Genomic DNA, 22,921 nt, shown 5'->3' with positions numbered 1-22,921 from the left:
CGGACACGCACGCGCGCCGGCACGAGCGGCAGAAGTAGCAGCCAGAGGCCAGGCACCATCGCTCCGGGCCCTATCCTACTGCGACTCTTAGGGGCCGTCCATAAATGACGTCACGCACCTAGGGGGGGGGGGGTCAGATATTTGTGACGATGTGTGACGAGGGGGGGGGGGGGTTTGAGAAATGTGACGTCACATCAAAATGCGTAACTTTAAATAAATATAGACAACACGTTCTACTTAATTTGACGTTTTAATAAATGTTTCTCCTACAACATCAGAGTGCAGCGCCACATTAAATACGCACTACAATGACAATAGTTTAAAGCGATTTGAAGCATGTTTTATTTTCAAAATAGAAATATGGTTTGGGGGGGGGTCTGACTTTTTGTGACACCGTGTGACGAGGGAGGAGGGTTAAACGTCCAAAATCGCGTGACGTCATTTATGGACGGCCCCTTAATCCTCGCAGTGGTGGTATTAAGAGTAGCCCTCGCACGTGCAGTAGCCCAGAGCAGTAGTGCTAGCCAGAAGTCCACAGTCATAGTTCTAGCCCCAGCGCCATAGCTACAGAAATCGTACTAATTGTAGCCCCAGCACGAGCAGTAGTATTAGCTATACACCTGTAGTCTCAGCCAGGGTGCGATTTTTCGCTCGCTCGATATTTTCCCGAACGCCACGAGGCCAACTTCAAATCGGGATTGTCAGCATAAGGCACTACCACGAGAGTAGCACGTACGCCGGTCTGTAACAATCCCAAATCATTGCAACCTATATCCCTACAGCAGTCGCTGTAGTAGTTGTACTTTAGCCATAGACTTAGCTGTGACGCTAACCCCAACACTATCGGTCATGCGCTAGTGATAGTCCTCTCGCTGACTCGAGTATGAGCATGGACGGTAGACGTCGCTCCAACAGTAGCTCCAGCAGTAGCTCCAGCAGTAGCTCCAGCACTAGCTCCAGCACTAGCTCCAGCACTAGCTCCAGCAGTAGCTCCAGCACTAGCACCAGCAGTAGCTCCAGCACTAGCTCCAGCACTAGTTCCAGCACTAGCTCCAGCACTAGTTCCAGCACTAGCTCCAGCACTAGCACCAGCAGTAGCTCCAGCACTAGCTCCAGCACTAGCTCCAGTAGTAGCTCCAGCACCAGCTCCAGCACTAGCTCCAGCACTAGCTCCAGCAGTAGCTCCAGCACTAGCTCCAGCACTAGCTCCAGCACCAGCTCCAGCACTAGCTCCAGCACTAGTTCCAGCACTAGCTCCAGCACTAGCACCAGCAGTAGCTCCAGCACTAGCTCCAGCACTAGCTCCAGCACCAGCTCCAGCACTAGCACCAGCACTAGCTCCAGCGGTAGCTCCAGCGGTAGCCGTAGTCCTGTGCGTAGCGGTGGCCCTCAACCCCCCAACAACAGCAGCAGCAGCAGTCCGAGCCCTCCGCTCGACGTCGCCGACTCTGCGTGTCGCTGCGTTTCCTCGACAGCGCCGCGCGACCGCGCCCGGCTGCTGCGGGCGGCGCAGGGCGAGGCGCTGGCGCAGCTGCGTGGCTACTGGGTGCCGCGGCTGCTCCGCCACGAGCGGTGGCGGCGCGAGTGGCGCGCGAGCCTCGCTCCCGGCTCGGTCGACGGCGACGGCGACGGTGGCGATGACGCGGCGACCCCTGGAAGCCGGGGTCACGACGATCGCGGGTCATCCTCGACGGCAGCCAATCTGCCTCCGTCGTGCGTTCACCACCACCACGACCGCCACCACGACCGCCACCACGGCCACCACTACCAGCACCAAAGCTGCAAGGACCTCGGCAACTACCGTGCCTACGACTACGACCGTCCAAACTCACCGAAGGGACTGCGCGACGACGCGCGCTCACCTGCGCGCGACGGCGGTTGTCGCTTTTCCTGGGGCGAGGCGATGAGGACGTCTGACGCAGCAAGGGGGTCCAAGCGGCACGGATCGAACCCCTGGAGGACGGGAGGACCCCGCCGATGGCCGGACCCCTCTCCAGCGGTCAGAGAGATAGGACGGGAGATCCTACGTCCTGAGATGGGGGGCCAGCCCCCCGAAACGGAAGCCCTGCGATCCGCCCTGGCCTGCGACCACTTTGCAGGGGGTCCCCTCCTGGCGTTCCTGGAGGCGCGGGGCCACGGAGAGCCCCCGCGGCTTCTCTTCTGGCAGGAGGCGGAGGGGTTCGCGCGCCTTGCCACGCGCGTACGTGCCCCGCCGTCGTGTCCCGCAGTCGCGTCTCTCTGTGCTGTCTGTGTGAAGATAAATAACGCGTTCAGAAATGCGGCATTGCCCGCTGTTGGTAACATATTAACAATCCGCGCCTCCGACGGGCACGGTTGGCTACGTACGGTGCAAAAGAGGGCTCCACATACGGTACCTACAAGTATAGCCAAGTGTATTTGCGCAGTATATGTTTGGTATCAGAATCGGAATCTTGATTTAGACTGGAGGAATCCGATGAGCGACAAAGCTCTTACAGCTGTCCAGGAGTTTGTCCTGCCTGGTTACTAAAGACGGATCACAGTTACAACCCAGGACCTCGCCTACCAAATTAACGTCAGCAATTCAATAAGTCACACAGTCCGATAACAGAAAATAAAAACAACAGGCTCACGTTTTGGACGATGGCCCTTCCTTGAGCCTGTTTCAGATCAAAGGAGGGTCATAGCGGCTATTGCGGTTGCCCTACGAATTGACTCGTACCTGCCGTGGGGACGTGGAATTCCCACCACTCTCTCTGACCGAATAACAGGTGACGAGTGCCTGCCCACAAGCATTTCGACGTATTTTCCCTCTCTCTCGCTCTCTTATCTCGGATGGCATTTGAAGAGCAGGCGACAGCCGTGATCGCCGTGTGTCCAGTCTGGCCATCCGTTCTATGGCACCGCAGCGTCCGTACCTCCCGCGTGATCGTGCACTGGGCAGTGGTCAGTTGTCGTGACGAGCACACCGCACTCTGACCTGCTCTGAGCTCGCGTCGCCGTTCATCCGACCCGCAGGATCCTGGCAGCGACCCCTCCCTTCACGAGCTGCTCTCGCAGGCCGCCGAGCGTGTCTGGAGGTCGGGGCTCCCGTGCGGGGTCACCCTAACCCGGGGTCAGGTCGGGGTCGCGTCGTCACCGCCGCCGCCACCCGCCACTCTGCCCCACACGCTTGGTCCTGCCCTGGCGGGAGAGGCGTCCGTCGTGTCTCCACCCCGACGTCTTCTCTCCTCGCTGCTCGGAGCGACGCCGGGGGCGGCCGTGTCGCTCCGACTCGCGGACGCGCAAAGACGCATGGGTCAGGTGACTCTGGGGGTTGGGTGGTGGGCGGATGTGGGGTCAACTGTAGCTGCAATCACAGCAGCGGCATTGTCGGCTGAAATTACAATCACGTAACTCTTGCAATTCAGTATCATTACACCGTCACGATTGTAATTGTTGGGTTAGACTCCAGGTCTCAGCAGTGGCGGCTCCTGCAAAATCTCTCAGGGGGGGCAAATGTCTGGATGATTTATAAGGATAAGGTCCACCCATGCAAAGGATAAATTAACAGCTTAAGCATGTAAAGGCAACTTCACTTCTTTAATATTAATGAAAAATAAAGTGACTCTTACAATACATCTTGTTTGTTTCTATACTCACTATTAATACAATCCACTCAAGTTTCTTTTATTAAAGATTCCACTAGGTGGCGACAAATAATATTTTTTCGGTGCCTGCGATGACGTGTCCATTTGAACGTTTTCAGGAGCTGGGGCCGGCGTTGGCCGAATTTGTGGACCGAGACATCGCGCTGTTTGTGAAGACAGCGGTGAGATGAGCATTGCTTCACCGGACAGCTACCTCATCACAAAGTGGATGATCCCTGAGAGAAGCCCAGATACAGGTGGTCACCCGATTTATGCGGCTTGCTCCGTGCTGCTTTGTTCCTCAGGCAAAGGTCAAGTGTGACCCCTGTACCCCACGAGAGGTCACGGAGGCGGCTGACCCCAGCCCGGAGGACGAGTGGCGATGGCGTGCGTCGGAGGCCGAGGGCCTCGCTTGGACCTTCTCGGGCCCGGTGAGCGAGGAGCCCGACGCGGGCAGCTGGGAGGGAGACCCCTGGCACCGGACGGGGAGAGCGGAGGGGGCGGCTGAACTCCCCCCAAGAGAAGGGGATGACGGTAAAGGGTCACCACCATCAGGGGAGTCACTCCGGTTAATTCATTTATTTCTTAAAAAGCCACTCTTTTCCCATTTTCTGTTTCATATTCCCGAATGTACAGGCGGACACACGCAGCAAGAATTCCCGACACGTGCGCGCGTTTGTCCTCGGAGTTATTTAATTGGCGGCAATGACGATGGCGGGCGCTCCAAGCGGCACAACGAGAAGACGTCGCACGGCGCACGTGGCGCGTTGTGACGTCGCGCGATGACGTCATCGCTCTAGCCGGCTGAGAGATAATTCGTGGGGCACGGGCTGGTTTTCATTGCCGCGTTTTGGGATAACCACTTCATCAATTTGGCCACTTTTCTCCATTGTTAGTCCCCAATAGGAACACAACTCGATACTAAAATGTTGCTTAAAATACTGGATTGTGTTGACGAGCGTTACCGTATCCCCCAGGCCCCGCCCCTTGCAGGCCAGAGTGAATGCATTGATGCTTTCAACCTTAGATTGCAAAATGTCAAAAATACGAATACAACCCATTTCGAACTCTGCAGACGACAGTGCGTCACGCCGTGTCACAGAACTAATTCTGAAATCGGTTCAAAACCGACCTCTTTATTCACACTCGAGGCACACCATTTAATAATAATAATAATATTATCAACTTTTAACACGCCACCGACGCACAGTATTTGCTCGCTCAAGGAGGAACTACAGACAAGCGGGAAGGCGACGACACGATAAGCCGGCACCAACTATCGCCCAAGCTCTGCGATCCTCTATATATTAAGGTGTCATCAGCCAAATATAATGCCCCAGCAAAGAAAATGAGTCGTACATTAATTGGACAAAATCGGACTAATTAGTTTTAATGCTCAGAACTGAATTACGTGAAAGGTCAGCATTAACCCTAATAACGTGTGGAGATGTGGACTCCATTCAGAGATTCTTCATCCGGGATGAGAAACCCACCGCTGCAGTTACCCCCTCTTCCCTCCGCGGCGAGCGCAGGGGGATGGGCGTGGTCTTTCGAGGAGACTGTAAGAAGATGTCCAAGTCTCGCCGTGCGCATGCTGAGCGACAACTTCCAGCTGTACTACAGCACGTGGAGCGCCACAGAGGGTACAGCGAGACGCGTCCGAGACGCGCAGAACACTCCAGCGGGCCGCCCTGACGGGGCGCCGCGGGGTGGCGAAATGTTAACTACCTCGCCTGGTATACAGGAGGTCGTGGGTTCGATCCCGACACTGACATCCTGCTGTATATTTGGAGTTTGCGTGTTCTCTATCACCGTGGTCGCGTGGATTTTTCTCCGGGTCCTCCGGTATTTTCCTCCACGTTTAGAAACACGCGCTTAAAGTGTTTGGCTGCTACAAAATTTCCACACGATGATGAGCCACTTCGTTGAGCTATCATTTGTTGTAGGGTCGCTTCTGAAAAAAATCTATATAGCTCCATGGGCCTTATCCAGTGAAATAAAAAAATAAGTGCTTCAAATTATTTAGTTTAAAAAAGGGCTGTGTTAAGAGATCTGAGATCCTCGCACAATCCAAAGATAAAGACACCCGGTGTAGGCTGTTGTGGCAAGTGCTCTGAGCAATAACTTATAAAGGCCGACAAAGTGTGCAAGGTGGTGTGGATAGCACCACGCCCAGCCACCTTTATCCACCACGTGCTGATGCTTAAACATCGCACCAGGTACCCATTTAAGGCTGAGTCGATCGAGAGGAGTCCCAGGAACAATTAATATATTCGCCACTTTTATTGGCCACGAGCGCGAATGAAATTCGGGTCGCCGAGCTCATAGCACAAATGTATGTTGAACTTCTTTTGCACCGTACGTAGCCAACCGTGCACTAACCGCCGCACTACCGCTCCCCGACAATACTCATGCACACGCACGCACGCACTCACGCACAACACGCACGCAGAAGACGCGAGGGGGACCGCTTCAGCGTCGCCATCCCCGATGCAGTTGGCCCGGAGGCTGCTGCCACGTGTGCTGCAGCACAGAGGCCGCCTCCTGCGCAGGCCCCTGGCGCCACCTCGGTGAGGCGCCCAACCACGCGGCACACTCCCTGCCATCGGCACGGCGCACGCGCGACCAACCAACACGGCACTCGTTTCACGCCCAGCATGGTACAGCCGTCGTCACCGATATGTGGGGTACGACTGCATTTAACGTCGACCAAGACCTCCGGGCCGTGTGGCTCAGAAGTCAGAGCGCTGAGATCCTGGGTTCAAATCCAGGTGTCAGCCACCTGCGATCAAATCGCAGTCAGTTGATGATCTAAGCCCGGTCGCCAATGGCTTGACGACAAAAAAAACCCCTCTCATACTCAACGTGGTTCTGTACATAATCTGGATAGATTTCAGCTGTGACCATTAACAACATTGGTTAGACCGTGATGCGACAAGAATTATACTCGGCGCCAGAGTAGGTCGAAAATAAACAGCACTGTTCCCTAACGTGTGTGCCAGAGGTCACTCCGGCCCACACGCTAGGGAGCGGAACGGAGCTACGTTAGAGAGCGGAGCTACCTCGGGATCTCCGAGGTAGCTCCGCGTTGTCAACTTCCGTTGCGGCGCTGTTCTCCACGACACGGAAGGGCCGCGCCGACTCCGCGAGACTTGCCCGGCGGATCCCCGCGTCTCGTGCCGCGACGCCGAATCGCGCCATCGCAGAGCGTGACCGCCGCTCCCGCCCCCCTCCGCACACGCAGGAGCTTGCGCGAGGCCCTGGGCGACGCGGGCCATGAGCCCTTCGTGGCGCTGCTGGCGCGAGGCCGCGGCGCCGACGCGGCCGTGGGGTTCTGGCGCGAGGCCGAGCGGCTCCGCCTGGCGCGAGGCCTCCACGAGGTGCGCGCCACGACGGCGTTCGTCCACGCGCGCTACTTCCACAGGGGACTCGACCCAGGTGAGGCTGGCAACGCGTGCGTGCGCACCTACGTTTAACTTCGTTCGCACCGTACGTAGCCAACCGTGCTAATCGGAGGTGCGGTGGGGTGGAAGACAACAAACTAAACGCAAAAAGCAGTTATAAAGAAATGAGTTTTCAATCGAGATTTAACAGTGCATAGCTCCCAGTGGCTGTCGAGTGTGCGGGCTTTGGTGACACTGACCAGGGACCTGGAGGGAACCCAGGCGCCAGGCCGCATAGAGGGAGGAAATTGTAGCGCGGAGAATTAGTCAGCTTGTCGTGTCCGACCACCACCAGCGTCGGACTCGTGATGTGGCCCAGTCCCTAGTTCTGCTGAAGACCTCTATGTTGTACACTCGAAATGAAGGACGTGGGCAGGTGCTCCAAATTGAGGTCAAACACATTTATCGTGGTTAATCTGTGAGATGCAACAGCACGTGTGTCACACACGGCAATCCTCAACCGAGTCGCCATTAACCACGTGGCTGGTGTATCCAGGTGGTCATTCAATAACCCTGCCAGCCACCTACAGGCCCAACTCAGTCATCACATGCTGCTGTACACACATGCATTGATGCACTGCACAGCACATCAGGACTTTCACAGAACCACACTTTACTCCCTTGCTGCACAAGGAAATAATTAAAAGAGTGGTCCATTCCTAATGTGCCACATCTATGCTCCACGGCTGAGACCGATAGCTGCTCCGTAGGTCTCGGTCACCCGGTGGTTGCACGTCGTCGTCGGGATCGTTGGAGTAGCCCCACTTCCGCGCGTTGACCTTTGACCTGGCAACTCCCGTTCAATGCGAGTCGGGTGAGTGCGTCGACGGTCCAGTGTAAGCACATTGTGAGTGTGGAGTCGAGTTGCTATGAGGGACTTACTCGATAGAAAGTCGGCCAAATCGGTCACAGGGCGGCGGAAAATTTGCAACTAAAAAGCCAGCCAAGGTGATGACGTCACAAGGCACGCGCTGCTTGGCGTCTTCTTACGTGCGGTGGTGGAACGTAACTTTTAATAAAATACTTTTGAGGCCATAACGCGTGTTTGCAAAGTGATACTGAATCCATGCATATGCATGTTTTTTCTTCATAGTTTATATTGCATAACTGTGCCCACCTCCCACCCCTCCCTCTTTTTTCCCGACCTCCCCCACCCCTCCCCCTTTGTGGGGGGCCCCTAGCCGCCCTACTGCAGTGCAAGGCCCCCATCATGTTGGAGATCCAGGCGGCGCAGGTCGTGACGCCAGCTATGATCGCCACGGCACAGACCCACGTGTACCGCGTCATGGAGGCGACGTGGTGAGTGCAGAGGACCTGGGGTGTAGGGGACCTGGGGGGCGTGGGACATGGAATCTGAGCAATAAGAGGCTTAGAAGGTCAGGGATACCCGAGACGAGTGATACAGGGATCAAGGAGATTGGGAAGCTGTGATCAGAGGGGTCTGGGAAACACGGGGTCTTGGAGCCCAGTGGTACTAGTGACGATGGTACTGAGGACTTAGCAGGGTGGAGGACCTGGATGATAATGGTCTCGTGGTTCATGGGTAGAAGTGGCCTGGGGAGAAAGAAGATTGTTGAGACCGTAGGTACTGGAGAGGCAATTGGTACCAGGGACTAGAAGTCCTGGAGATCAGAGATCGTCTGTCGTACAGGAGGAGCAACGACGTTGGCTCGCATGTAGATGATAGGTGGATTGTTGCATTGCGAGACCGTGGGAAATAAAGAGGCTTTCATCACTTGAGGAGGCCTTCACGAAGCAACGGGCTGATCATGACCGAGGATAACGATGATGCACTTGTCTGTGGCTATTGCAGGTTCAAGATTTACCTCGACAGCTTCCCTGAAAGGTCATCAACCGCTGCGCAGCCAGGGGCCATCCCCAAAAAGGCACGGAAGAATTGAATAACTCTACACACACACACAACTGCCGGTCTTTTTATTGCGTCCTACCACCACAGTCATAGGTTTATCCAGTACAAGTATCGAACTCAATCAAATGGCCCCGTCTCTCGCCCTGGTAAAGTCCTCTATCGTGTATGGCTCAGACCAATAGTTGCTCCATGTTATGGGTTTCACTGCAGTGCCCACATCATTAGAAGCAGATCCACGTTCGCACGTTGACTTTTGACCTGCAAGCTCCCCTTTGAAGCGAGTGTGTGGGCATGTGAGCGAGTCGGTGTGACCTGCCGGTTCCAATTCGACACATCACCACAGTGCTCGTGTCCTCCGTGCCCCTCTGTCTGACCCCCCCTCCCTCCCCCCGTCTCTGCCCCCACCCCCTCGCCGTGCAGAGCGTTGCCCGCGCTGCCCTGCGCCAGCTGGTGCGGAGCGTGGCGGGCCTCCTGGCGGCGCTGAGGGAGCCCGGGACCCGGCGGGACCTCGCCGCGTTCCTGGGAGCGCAGTTGCGGCGAGAGGAGGCGTTGCAGAGGGCCACCACGGGTACAGCGAGCTTCCACGCTACACGAGGCCCCGTGTCTAATGCCCATTTTCCACTGGCACATCCAAGCCATGCTGGTGCAGTGCATTAAAAAAAACGTAGAAACCACGATGTATTTATTGATCTTGATTTTTATCGTGACCTTGACATGACCTGCACACCGTACTTCGCCAACCGTGCTAATCGGAGGTGTGGGGGGAAGAACAACAAACTAAACACAAAGAGCAGTCCTTCTCTATGTGATGTTCAGTTATTCTCGTGTGTGGGGCGGGGGGTGGGAGAACAGGAGGCACCACCGCTCGCAGCGCGCTCCCCCGTGCTGGTGGCCGGCACCCCCCGCTGGCGGGAGGGGCCCCCCGTGAAACCACCTCTCGAACCGATAGCCGCTCGGCCCCCGTCAGCCGGACCTCAACGACGCCAGCGTCGGAGCAGCTGCTCACCACGAGGAGAACGGTGAATGACCAGAAGATCGTCGTCAACTTTCTCATGGAAGACTTTGCGTTTTTCCAAGAGGTCGAGAGGTGTGTCCTGCATGCACCTTCACGTCGTTATCAACATCATCATCGTCATCTTTACCCGCGTGACCTTCAGCATCGTCGTCATCGTCGGTCTTGAGATGTGGTTGCCTTCCCATGTTTGTCTCTCCACATACAAAACATTTATTTTGACAGCGCGTCAGCTCAGCTCTGACCATTCTCCTTCAGTGGGCCTATTCTTCTATTCCCCACCGCGTAGGTTCAAGGCCTTGGTGGATAGCAGTGCCGAGGCGGCAGCGGCCGGGATGGGCACGGTCATGGACGCAGCGTGGCTTCGAGAGAAGGCGGCCGTCGTTAGCCGCCTCTTCCTCGACTCGGAGGACCTCCCTGCGTGCAGGGTGAGGGGGAATCGGGGGCGGAAGGGGGAGACGCAGTGACAGGACGATTGGTGGACGCGGAGCCGCAGAACCATGAACGGAGGATTTGGAGATCTGCCACGTGGTCGGAACTGTGTAAAAGGCTCGCTCGCTGGAGTGATCTTCATTTAACATTTTAATAACGTGGATTGTTTCACCATCATCATCATCACGATTGTCGTAAATGTCAATGGATGCCCTCTCGTGGTAATAGGTCGCCATCTCAATTGTCAGAAATATGAATACTCATTATCCCCATCGTGAATATGTTCGGCAGTAACAGTGACACACACAACCTCCAACCCTCGCTGAAGGGAAGCACTCCAATTAATGTTAATGATATTGTTCACGTGAGCACAATAACAAGATTAAATATTCCTACTTTTCTTAAATAATAATAATCGTTTTGTATCCCTGGACAAACATTTGTACCACCCCTCACTAAATGCGGCCCGGCTGCATGTCCACAAAGACACCCCGTGTTGCCTTAACATACTGTTGGGGTAGGTGCTGTTAGTGAGCACCTATGAAGGTCAGCACGATAAACGAGGGGATGTGTGGCCAGCACCATGCCCGACCGCCTTTGTCTCCCCAGTGGCAATATTTACACACCACACCAGGTACTCATTTGAGGCTGAGTCGACCTAGGGGAGGCCCAGGACCGGTTCAAATAATCGTCAATGGTTTTTGGCGGTGAGCAGGAATCGTACTCGGGTCGTCGGGTTCGTAGCGCAGCTCGCTAACCTCTGCACCATCGCTCCCCACACACACACAGGTGAACGTGTCACAGCATCCACGCGAGCAGGTGCTGGAGGCCGTGCGTTTAGGTCACGTGGAGCGTGGCCTCTTCTTCCCAGCTGTAGTCCACCTGCTGCCCAGCCTCATCTACTACTGGAGGAAGTAGGGAACCCACCACACAAGTGCCCAGAGTAAACCACGTGTCGATTTGAGGAAATCGTAGAAAAGAATTCCGATGGACAGATTTTGTTTTGTATCCACTTAAAACGAGCAATGGGGTGGTGCTCCGTTCCATTGGTGGCCGTGAGCTGGTGCTGGAAATTTCGCATTCCTGTGGCGGTGGACGGACTTTGTGTCATCTCATGTCAGTCCCATGCCCTGTGGTCGTCAGGGCGTCACTGCTGCTGTCACGTTCCTCCAATTGTTCCTTTGCCAGAACTTGTTTGTTTTTGCAGCATGGCCCAGTTTATTCCACAATGTTGGGCAACTAGCCCTTTGGTAAAAACACATTTAAGATACAGCCTAGCATATTGCATGCTCATGCGACTGCTGTTAGAAGGGCCTCCGCTACAGGGAGCTCGAGAAAGTTCCTGGACAGGGTATTTATGGTGAATCTGAACGTAATTACCAAGGAAAGCCTTACTGAGTCACAGGACCTTTTCAGGAAGATCCTGCATTGGAATATTTGACCAATTCGAGTGTTAGGGGTGGTTTACTTTGCGTGGGGGGAAACCGGAGCACCCAGAAATGTCTACGTATACAAGGGGACACTACTCACTAGAGATCCGCGCAGGCATGCTGTACTGCCACCTTCTGCCCACGTTGCAGACCGGGATGCCAGTCTATATGAACGAAAACCCCGGAATTGTCATTGAAATGAATGGAGTTTCTTTGACAGCCTAAGAATCGTTCAAAGACATTCATTTAAACGGTGATTTTTTTTATATCCCATTTTAAATTAATGGGATTGTGGTGGTGATTTCAACAATCGCCAACACATATTATGAGGCAAACAAGGCTGCGCTGGGTAGGATGCGTGCAGGATTGCAGGAGTGCACGGTTATCGAGAAGCCATCGGTATGGTCTACACGAGTCCAACGACCAAGGGGAAGAGAAGGCCTAAGACCAGATGGCGGGACACTGTCAGGGCAGATCTTGGAGGTCGCAGCTGCAACAACTGGCAGAGGGCAGAGAGCATTGGCTAAGTGAGGTGGCACCAACGGCTCTGGCGATTATGACATGTTGAGCTTGATCTTAAAAGTGAACGGAGATTTCTTAAAGTGGGAATCGCCCGTTGAAGAATCGTAAACGCGACAGGAATCGCCCAGCGGTCGTCAACTCTTAATCCGTCTCTCCAGGTTCTGCAGCGAGAAGGCCCTGCGCACCTACCTGGGATTGGCCCCCTGGGAGCGAAGAGGACGACCCCAGGGAGGCCACGAGGAGGGGCTGCCTCACCCCGGCCGGTTGGTCATCTGCAGTGCAGGTGAACAGTGCTTCCCGGCTCCACAGTTGCGGCGATGAACTCTCCGGCTTTACCAGTTGTTGCCATCATCGCACTTGCTTTACTGGTTTGGTGAAGGTGATGTAGGTGGTCTTGTTTTAAGTTGGTCTTGTGTGCGTAGTCTAGTGAGGGGTGGTCTAGGAGAGGTGATGTGTTAAAACAGATCACAATTAACACATTCGCCAATAACCCTGCTTTATAACACGTGAACATAATTTGTACACGCAACATTTGTGCACTATGAAGGGCCATTGCCCGAACATTGCTTTTTTATATTTTTCCTTTTAAAGCCACACACAATGTTATTGATGAATGAGTTGAGTGTTGTGTAATGTGCTTGTGCACCACTGGCAATGCTGCAGCAGCATCACCAAATCATGTATCGATCAAAATCAGTGACGTGTAGGTCGTAGTCATGAAACTATTAATAACCCATGTGATTTGACAAATTGTCACACTTAGGGTTCGTGACTGCCCAGTTTTGACAGTTCTGTCTCCTACATTAAGAACAAGTTGATAACATTTGTGATATAGTTTATGTGAATTCTATAATGACCTATTCTCACACACAATTCGATGCACGTACCATATGCATGATAATCTATTTTAATCAATGTGTCATTGCACCGTCTAATATCTGCTCTGTTGGTCCATCGCTAAACAAAGTCCTCTTCTGTGCCCTTAAGATTTCGAGTTTACGACGCTGAGATTCAGCCTCTCCAAAGGAATGCAGCTCCTCCAACCCGTGAAGAGGGGCAAATCGAGAAGGGCACTTTCCCCACAACAGCTGCCTGACCTCCATGTGACACACAAGCCACATATCTACAGAGGTGCTCAACCATCCATGTGAATTACCCTAGTCGCAAACGCTGGTCCGCATATGCTGGTGACTGACCACTGGCTGTGTTACAGTGGTGAGTCTGGAGCGGCTCACTCGAGGCCTGTGGCTGTGAGAGGAGTTGAAGTCTCGTGGCTGAAGGTTCGTGATTTGTTGGGTTAGTGAGCGCCTCTCCCTATAAGAGGTGGTCAGATGAGAAAAGTCTCAAGAATAACGTATCCAGATGGTGCTTTAAGGAGAGAAACATGTTCAGACAAATGCTATCTTTGAGCAAGATCTCAATCAATAAATATGTCAATAAGTGCTATGTTTTGTTGGCGTGTTGTATTTCAAGCTGTTTTTAATTATGCATGATTGGACGGTATGCAATGAAACGATGGTGAATGAAAGATCCAAGAACACCATCAACGCCATTACTAAGACCTGGGGTCTGAGGCCCCGGGGTCAGAGGGGCGAGAGGGTTCAGGGTCCTGGGGTCCTGGGTCCTTGGTCTGGGGTCCTGGGTCAGGGGTCAAATGGGCAAGAGGGTCCGGGTCCATGTGTTCCAGAGATTCAGTGGCCAGGGTCCACAACACCCACCACCACAACTAAAAGCACCACACCACAACCACCAAAACACCACCATTGCTAACCACGACAGCTACCATATCACCAAACACGATCTTAACCGCCATCACGGCCAAAACATCACCAAACCACCAGACGATCACATCATCACGACCACAACATCAGCACACAGCCGCAACTACCACATAGCCACCATCGATATCAATGCCACGACACCAGACACGTTCGTCATCGCTACCAATATTCATCATCACCATCATAACCACAAGAGTACAACCACCACGCCACTAACCCCAGCATCGCCACTGCCACAACACGATCAGCATCACCACCAAGCGGGCCACAACCGCATTGCAGCACCAGATCGCGTGCCGCCACCACCACCAGCAGTCACCACTAGGGGTCAATGTTTACCATTGACGGCCGGGGTGGTTTTGACTGAGGCCTTCATCGTCACCACAGCCTGTAGTATTTTACTTTAAACGTAAGACGTATTCTGTACGTTACCTTGGTTACGAGGACCACTGTTGTCAGTGTAGTGGTGGTAATAGTAGAACTCACGGAGGCGAAGGGGAGTTGAGGCAAGGAGCCGTCTGCGTGTTTATAAAATGTTCACATTCCCCTCAACTCGCCGCTTTAAATGGCTAAAACTGAGGGGGGAAATTACACTTCAAGTACCAGATGCAACAAGCCACTGAGTTATAGACGGCTGCTTAAAAAAACAAGATTTCGTGAACATCTACCTCAACTCGCACTCTAGACTTTAACCCGCAAGGTAAACGTTTACACTTGTCGCGCGTGTTTCTCGCAAGCCTCTGGCTCAGGCCGCGTTCGTAGCCCTTTTAAAAAACACAACGAGCAGACCTGAGGGCGAATATCTGTGAGGAGAAGTCGTCGTGCGAGATGGAGGAGGCCTGCTTCGGGCGCCGTAAGCAGCAACGGCTCATGGGACGGGACGGCAGCCGGAAGGGCGACGTGGACGCGGCCATCGTAGACCTCCTGGGCCTCGTCAACGCCGCCCCGGGACTCTGCTCCACCAGCTCCTGTGCCGGGAGACTCGTGCTCAGGGACCAGGTGAGGGACGTGGTGAGGGACCAGGTGAGGGAGTGGTGAGGGGAGAGGGCCAGGTGAGGGAGTGGTGAGGGCAGAGGGCCAGGTGAGCGGGTGGGGAGGGGAGAGGGACCAGGTGAGTGGGGTGGTGAGGGGAGAGGGCCAGGTGAGTGGGGTGGTGAGGGGAGAGGAACCAGGTGAGTGGGGTGGTGAGGGGAGAGGGCCAGGTGAGTGGGGTGGTGAGGGGAGAGGGACCAGGTGAGTGGGGTGGTGAGGGGAGAGGGCCAGGTGAGTGGGGTGGTGAGGGGAGAGGGCCAGGTGAGTGGGGTGGTGAGGGGAGAGGGCGTGAGTGGGGTGGTGAGGGGAGAGGGACCAGGTGAGGGAGTGGTGGGGGGAGAGGGCCAGGTGAGTGGGGTGGTGAGGGGAGAGGGACCAGGTGAGTGGGGTGGTGAGGGGAGAGGGCCAGGTGAGGGAGTGGTGAGGGCAGAGGGCCAGGTGAGCGGGTGGGGAGGGGAGAGGGACCAGGTGAGGGAGTGGTGGGGGGAGAGGGCCAGGTGAGTGGGGTGGTGAGGGGAGAGGGACCAGGTGAGTGGGGTGGTGAGGGGAGAGGGCCAGGTGAGTGGGGTGGTGAGGGGAGAGGGACCAGGTGAGTGGGGTGGTGAGGGGAGAGGGCCAGGTGAGTGGGGTGGTGAGGGGAGAGGGCCAGGTGAGTGGGGTGGTGAGGGGAGAGGGCCAGGTGAGTGGGGTGGTGAGGGGAGAGGGACCAGGTGAGTGGGGTGGTGAGGGGAAAGGGCCAGGTGAGTGGGGTGGTGAAGGGTGAGGGACCAGGTGAGGGAGTGGTGAGGGGAGAGGGACCAGGTGAGGGAGTGGTGAGGGGAGAGGGCCAGGTGAGGCGAGGGAGTGAGCTTGAGGTGGGGTAGATAAAAAAAAGTGGAGAAACCAGCTGAGGAGGGGCAGGGTTAAAAGTGACTGTAGGTGAGGGGGGTGAGCATGGTGAGGACTAGGTGGGGGAGGAGGGAGCCGTGGCGTGTGGTGAGGGTGACTGGTGAGGTGGTGGGGGTGATGGAGGACATCAGGTGATAGGCGTGGAAGTGGAAAGAGAGGGGGGGGCATGCGAACGGGGGGAGGGTGAGGGGAGAGGGCAGGTGAGGGGTTGAGTGGGGTGAGAGAGTTAGGGTGGTGAGCAGAGGTGAGAGACCATTTCAATGAGAGAGTGGGAGGAAGAGGGTAGGTGAGAGGGCAGGTAAGGGGAGGGCCGAGGTGAGGGAGGAGGGTGAGTGGGTGGGTTTCAGGGGGTGTGTGTGGAAAGTGGTTGTGCAATGATGACATGGTCGAGTTTGCCGTGTTTCAATGTTCCCCGAGTTGAGGACTAAGGCGAGTTTGAGTGGGAGATGGCCGATTCGTGGACTCCAGGCCACGCCCCCCCCGTGACCCTCGCCACTCAACCGCGTCGTTGGTGGCATTTTCCTTGTGTCGGCCAGGAGACCGGGGGCCACGTGGTTCAGAAGCAGGGCTGTCGGTGGCTGCTGGTGACGCACGAGGACCTGCAGCTGGATGACTTGGTACGTGGGGCTCCACAGACTGACACCTGGCTCGCGATGACGCCGAGGGTTGCAGGCGCTAGGGGCGCAAACGAGGTTCATTGGTTCATAGAGATTTTTCACGTACGTGTGAGCTGGCCGGGTTGGTTGGAGTCCCATAAGACTCACATGGAGACCCATCGTCGTCATCGTTGTCGTCAGCTGGTTCTTCTCTCGCGAAGATCCGGGAGGAATATGAGGTCCGTGTAGTTGGCAGGCGCCGCTGGTGGCTGTACAGGCCGATCCTTGACTTGCATATTTCGTGGCAGGCCGTGCATTTGAACTCCTGACCAGTCGGGGCCAGAGTGGGGGGGGGACGTGTCCGTGGTGGGAGTCTTTCTGCACCTCCGTTTTTCTGTTGAAGCTTTGTGCCTCGTTTGGTCTGCCATTTTAGCCGCTTCTTTGGCTGTGAAGCGCCCAGTGGTGTTTGTCCGCAGCCCTGAGCTCCCAGGTTCGGGTGTCGATACCCGCAACACTCAGTTGATGTTTGAGCTGGTCCTTGACGCGTCTGTGAGGTCCACTCCTCTGTCGCTCCCATGACACAAGCTCACTGTGGAGGACTGCTTAGGGCATCCTGTTGTCCTCGCGCGAGCCGTGGCCAGACCAGCGTAGCTGACGATGCAGCAGGATAGATTCAATGCTGGGTGTCTTTAGCTCTCTCCAGGACTATGTTGTTCGTGACATAGTCCTGCCATCTGATGTTCATGAAGAAACGCAGGCAGCGCTGGTGGAAACGCTCCAGCAGCCTAAGCTGTTTCCTGTCCAGGACCCAGGATTAGAGATCCATATACTGACATAGAGATCCATATACTCACATAGAGATCCATACACTCACATACAGACTAATAGACAAATCTAGATTGAACTAATAGACAGACTTGATTAGGCTGAATTCCAGATCTGAGAATATTAAAACATCAGTTGGAACACCATGCGAGAATCTCATAGCAGGGCACATGCGAATGTGCGCCACCTACCGTGCTGCCTGTGTAAGATTTCCGAATTGATTATTTGACTCCCTAGCCATCACGCATATCGTATGCCAGGAGTAAATTTGGGCAAAAGAACAAAAACATTTATGTTTTTCAATATTCAGATTTTCTGTTTATTACACAAATCGTGAAAATTAAATTGTTAGAGGAGTGAATCAATGTTGTTGGTCTTAGTGGTGTTCGCTACATTACCATAAATATAACACATCATTCTCACACACGCGATGCTATGTCGCAGGTGTAAGAACATATTCTGCACCCGTTTGCCCCCTTCATGCCACGATAGAGACTAATAAAACCGCGTCAATCATACACTTGCGTTGGACTGGTGGGATGGTCCATCTGACAAAGGGCTACCGTTGTATTTATTTAATAAGTTATCGCATTTCTGTTGATAAACACATTTAAGCTAACCTTGACCGAGCCCCATTAGCCCATCTTTATATCCCAGGCCTGATTGCATCGCTCGCTTTTGGCATTGGGCCTTAGGCCATAAATACCTGGGCCAGTTGGGCAGGTAGAGAGCTACCGTCCAGTCACACGGACCGTCACTAAAATACAAGTAGGCTGTGTGTGTGTGCCGCTATCTTGGTCAAAACGCTGCAAAATAACTTAATTGGGGAAAACCCACATGGCAAAGTCACCCCCTGCTGCCAGGCTCATGCCCGTTTAGCATGCCGGCGCTGTGTACACCAAGCGCCACACAGGGACAGCTGCCACCGGGGGGTCCCCTTGCCTAGGTTGCAACAGCCTAGGCAAGGGGACCCCCGGTTGCTGACGTATTTAAGCGAACGCCCTATACAGTATGTGCACGTAATTATTCATCATTTATACAACAAAGATTCCCTATATAGCCTTTAACAGGCAGTTGAGGCAGGTGTTGTGAGCGAGCACATATTAAGGCCAGCACAGCACGCAAGGAGGTGGCTGGCCAGTGCCATGCCTGGCCACCTTTGTCTCCCTAGTACTGATGCTTACATACCTGCACCATGTACTAATTCAAGGCGCGAGTTGACGTAGGGGATGCCCAGGAGCAGTTCAGATGTGTGTCACCGATGTTGGCTGTGAGCAGGTATAGAACTCGTGCTGCCGGGTGCGTAGTGCAGTGCGCTAACCACTACACTACCACTCCTGTATTTTCGCACGCTCGCTCACTCGCTCGCTCGTTCCCTGTGCAGGTGGAGGGTCTGCGTAGAGCCACCGGAGATGCAGTTTTCAAGTTCGAGCCGTTTGTGCTGCACGTCCACTGCCTGCGGCTGGAGGAAGCGCAGCTGCTGGTACCAATTATTTCCTCTCATTCACACTGTGTTCAATAAGAACAACTCACTCATTCACTCGCCATACTGCAGGTCACAAGAACACACGCATCCACTCACACGCACACACTCATTCACCCACTCACCAAACATGTAGTATTTTTATGTGGAGGGACAGATATGGGAAGGAGGCATATCGTCTGATCCTCTGACGTATTTTCTCCACGCTCATTGGTCAACGTGGCAGCACTAGGGAGACATAGGCTGCCGGGCGTGGTGCTACCCGCCACCCACAGCCTCTTGTGCCTTGCCGGCCTTCATAGGTGTTACTCGCTAACAGCACTTGCCCGAACAGCCTGTTCAAGGCTACACGGGGGATCTTTGTCTTGTGCGTGTAACATACAGTCTGTCTTCCAACAGCACATGGTGGCCGTGGAATCTGGGTTCCGAAATTCGGGAATCACTGTCGGAAAAAAGGGGAAGATCATCGTGGTAAGTGTGCTTTTGTTGGACTTTTATAAATAACTAAATAGGTAATGATGATAATAAAAAATAATAATTTGCAAACGAATTTGACATGTCTTCATTGTGAAATTTTGTTGTGAGAATTGCTCTTCATCTCACCGGCGAGTGAGCTGAAGCACCAGTAATTGGCGCATCGTGAAAGCACTTTGTGTGCCACGTGACAATTACATTTGTTTAGCCGTGTTGGGTGGTGGACGGTCCAATGACATAATTTTGGCCAGATCGTTACCTAGCCTAAGCGAACATTCATTTAATATCTACATAATGAACAAACATACCGTGCCCTTTGCATGGATTAGTCAGTGACAGGACTTTGTACGGTAAGGGCCTGTATTTCACTGGAAGCATTGATGGCGAGCCGTGTAAAACCACTGACCTTTGAACTCGGTAAATAAAATCCTGTTAACGTGGTTTTTCACTCTATTTGACGAACTTCCTTATTCGTAAAAAACTATATTTAAATTTAATGCCATTTAGCGAACGTTTCTGCACAGCAGGGCATGTGGAGATTTGCATTCCCTCGTGTGTGGCTATAAAAACGGATCGCTCAGAGGGTATCTCCAAAGTGGTTTCTTAACACTGGGCAGGGGCACGCCCTGCATATAGCGCGACAACGCAGACCGCAGCGTTCATCTCCTCTACGCCCTCCAATTGCCCGCTTACGCCACCGGTGGCGGAAGGGCGCCCACTGGACGGAGCGCTACCGACGCGCTGCGGGGGATCTAAATTTTACCCGCAGTTGCCAAACACGCAGCAACCTTCGCCCTCTATTGCAAAACCCAGTGCAGAGACCAGCAGCTATCGGAGTTTCGCAGAGGACCCTTCCGAACAAGAGTCGTGAGACTCGGTGAGGCTATTCTCTTCTGGGTGAACGAGCGGAATAATAAAAATAGTTTTTATTTGCCGCACCCCCCACCACCACGGCGACCATCGGCGCAGGCGGTGCGCAGCACGCACGCGCTCGAGGTGCCGCTGTGCCAGGCGGGGCGGCTGCTGGTGCCGCACGACTACCTCGCCTTCCTCGTCGCCATCGCCAATGGGAAGATGGCCCAGAACCGCGAGCGGGTGGCCAGGTGCGTGGAAGGAGGGCACTGAACGTTGCCGAGTCGGTGGCGCCTGCGTCACCGTGGTCGCGCGGCCCGCGGTTGCTGAGCACAGAGGCCCAAAGGCCCCAGAACGCCATTTGAGGCTGAGTCGACCTATGAGGGGGGGGGCTCAAAACCTTTTCAGATAATTTGTCACCGTGGGCGAGTATCGATCGCCGGATTCATAGACCCGGCACGCTAACCACTGCGCCACCGCTCCCCGTATCCCAAAGACACACAAACATCGGCAACCCTTAACACGTTCACAGTGGCATCATTAGCATTCTGTGCGCGCACCGCGGTGGATTAATATTCTGAATGTGCGCTCTGCAAAAAACATTTCCGAGTACACGTATTCAGGAACTGTAGCACCCTCGCAGTGCCTCAATTGACGTCTATTCAGTGCCCCTCTGCACCGAATCAGTGTTCTTCACGTGTATCTCTACGTAGCCACAGCGGCATCGCTCCTCCCGACAGCACTGGTGGTTATTGTTTGCGCTGTCCGGAAATGGGTGTTGTCAAAGTCCAAGACTGCAAGTGATGGATGGAGCGGTGTGGTCCAAACTAGCCCAGCCAACCTTGTTGTCCTGCCCATGTTGAATGACCACAATGCACCAGGTACTCGTTTATGGCTGAGTTAATGTAGAGGAGACCGAGTGCAGGTGCCATGTACTGATGGGGTGCGTCGTTGCAAGCAATCGATTCAAACCTTGATCGCTGGGATCATCGGCGTGTTCAGCACCACGCCCAGCCACCTTTGTCTCCCCATTGTTGATGTTTAAGACACCGGGCCAGGTACTCATTTCAGGCTGAGTCTACCAGTTCAGATATTTGGCAGTGGTATTTTGTCGTGAGTGGGAATCCAACTCGTTTTCATAGCGTAGTGCTCTAACCACTACACTGCTACGCATACTAACCACTACATATACTTTTCCACACTAACAAAGACAATTTCACACAATGCCCTCAGAGATGTTTCCTTACATTCTCTCCATAATACAAATACCAGTATTATCGTCATATTAATAGCATATTGTAACACACGTGGATTGGCCCACACTCTATCTGAACGCAGGTTCCAAGAGAAGCTACGGCAAGCGCTGGAGAACTCGGCCGCCGCGCCGATGGCCGACGGTACCGAGCGACCCCGCGACCCCGCAGGGGCGGGGACGGGGAGGAGGAGGAGGAGGAGGAAGAGTCGTCCGCAGCGACCCGGGAGGCCGACGGGCGACTCGAAGAGCGCAGACTCGAGGAGTCGGGCCCGCGAGCCAGATGGTGGGGTGGACGACGCCATTGTGCAGGACCTGCGCATCCTCCTGTAGGACGCCGACCCGGTAGCCGCTCGTGACCCAAAGACAAAGATCCCCCGTGCTGTCAGGCGCGGCAAGGGCTGTTAGTGAGCGGCACCTATGAAGGCCGGCACGCAAGGGGGTGGGTGGCCGGCACCACGCCCGGCCACCTTTGTCACGTACTCATTTGATGCTGAGTCGACCGAGGGGAGGTCCAGGACCGGTTCAGATAATCGTCGCTGGTGTTGGCCGTTGGTTGGAATTGAACTGGGGTCGCTGGGTTTGTATCGAAGCGCGCTAACCACCGCGCCACCGCTCTCCGCTGCACTCCTGCGGCTCGAGTTCCACGCTAACGTGCACACGCAGGAACGAAGGTGGCGACCACACAACAGGCTGCGTCCAAAGCCACGGCAGCGCTCTCACTGCTCAGTTATATTTTTAGAGTTGCTGAGCACGGGCCCAAAGCATGCAGCAGCTAGCAACAAGACGTCACTCTCAAGAGGTGTCATCGATGACGAGGAGACACTTGGAGACACAGAAGACGGGAGGGAATTCCCGCTGAATTCCACCTCTGAGAATTGCAATGTCGTTCTGACCATCGCACGATGCAGAGTGCTGCCCTCGACTGTGTGGTGACTAGAGGTCATTCATTGTTAACTAATCTCAGAGGGAGCTCTGTAATATCCGCTTCCGTGGGCCATTATCTAAACACGAAGGGTCGATGCGGCACCCTGCTAGATTCTTCGTCTCGAGTGATGATGTCGATAGCACGATCCAGATAAACTTGGTAGGAAAACCGATGGAAGACTTTGATCCGAGGATTGCCGGGTGGCGGGAGCGACCTCGATCGCCGGTTCGACGCGACGGATTTGGGGCCCCAGGAATTTGCACGAGGGCGGACGACGCGGCTCGAGAACAATGGGGGCTCTGTGGTCACGCGTGAGACTCCGCTGAGCCACCTGATTTTAGCGAAAATAACAAAACGAGGCCTGGACTCGGAGGGTACGTCCGTGTTTATTTATTTTGAACGGAGATGGCAGTGGCACCATAAACATTTTAATCCTCAGCAAAGCAGCAGCGCCGCGATCTGTTTTGTATTATTAAACTAATTTTTGAAAAGA

At 54.4% G+C, this 22,921-nt stretch overlaps 2 protein-coding genes and 1 long non-coding RNA gene across 3 annotated transcripts in view; 2 read left to right on the top strand and 1 right to left on the bottom strand.

The window, feature by feature from the left end:
* RGSL1 (regulator of G protein signaling like 1) overlaps positions 1 to 13,759 on the top strand; it is a 20,350-nt gene extending 6,591 nt beyond the window's left edge. The window contains exons 7-21 of the mRNA XM_078603215.1: positions 1,476 to 2,200; positions 2,998 to 3,282; positions 3,728 to 3,790; positions 3,914 to 4,142; positions 5,141 to 5,251; positions 6,061 to 6,178; positions 6,853 to 7,046; positions 8,233 to 8,350; positions 8,865 to 8,937; positions 9,342 to 9,489; positions 9,774 to 10,008; positions 10,223 to 10,361; positions 11,155 to 11,279; positions 12,476 to 12,600; positions 13,305 to 13,759. Coding sequence (XP_078459341.1) covers positions 1,476 to 2,200; positions 2,998 to 3,282; positions 3,728 to 3,790; positions 3,914 to 4,142; positions 5,141 to 5,251; positions 6,061 to 6,178; positions 6,853 to 7,046; positions 8,233 to 8,350; positions 8,865 to 8,937; positions 9,342 to 9,489; positions 9,774 to 10,008; positions 10,223 to 10,361; positions 11,155 to 11,279; positions 12,476 to 12,600; positions 13,305 to 13,468 — 2,852 coding nt within the window. The 3' untranslated portion in view covers positions 13,469 to 13,759. The remainder of the gene's footprint in view (positions 1 to 1,475; positions 2,201 to 2,997; positions 3,283 to 3,727; positions 3,791 to 3,913; positions 4,143 to 5,140; positions 5,252 to 6,060; positions 6,179 to 6,852; positions 7,047 to 8,232; positions 8,351 to 8,864; positions 8,938 to 9,341; positions 9,490 to 9,773; positions 10,009 to 10,222; positions 10,362 to 11,154; positions 11,280 to 12,475; positions 12,601 to 13,304) is intronic.
* LOC144724245 (uncharacterized) lies at positions 9,601 to 16,494 on the bottom strand. The gene is made up of 3 exons (XR_013586451.1): positions 14,888 to 16,494; positions 12,507 to 14,043; positions 9,601 to 10,350 (listed from the first exon to the last, which is right to left on the bottom strand). It is a non-coding gene; the product is annotated as an uncharacterized LOC144724245 (long non-coding RNA).
* Positions 14,398 to 22,921, top strand: TYW3 (tRNA-yW synthesizing protein 3 homolog). Its single transcript, XM_078603214.1, has 6 exons — positions 14,398 to 15,097; positions 16,555 to 16,635; positions 18,824 to 18,922; positions 19,322 to 19,393; positions 20,366 to 20,499; positions 21,587 to 22,921. Exons 1-6 carry the CDS (start codon positions 14,927 to 14,929, stop codon positions 21,831 to 21,833), a joined length of 804 nt encoding a protein of 267 aa, XP_078459340.1. The 5' UTR covers positions 14,398 to 14,926; the 3' UTR covers positions 21,834 to 22,921.

Source organism: Lampetra planeri, chromosome 20 (assembly GCF_965212315.1).
Source record: "Lampetra planeri chromosome 20, kcLamPlan1.2.h2, whole genome shotgun sequence".
In the NCBI taxonomy this organism is placed as follows: domain Eukaryota; kingdom Metazoa; phylum Chordata; class Hyperoartia; order Petromyzontiformes; family Petromyzontidae; genus Lampetra; species Lampetra planeri.
The sequence above is the reverse complement of the archived record's forward strand: the minus strand, read 5'-3'. Positions and strand labels throughout refer to the sequence as shown.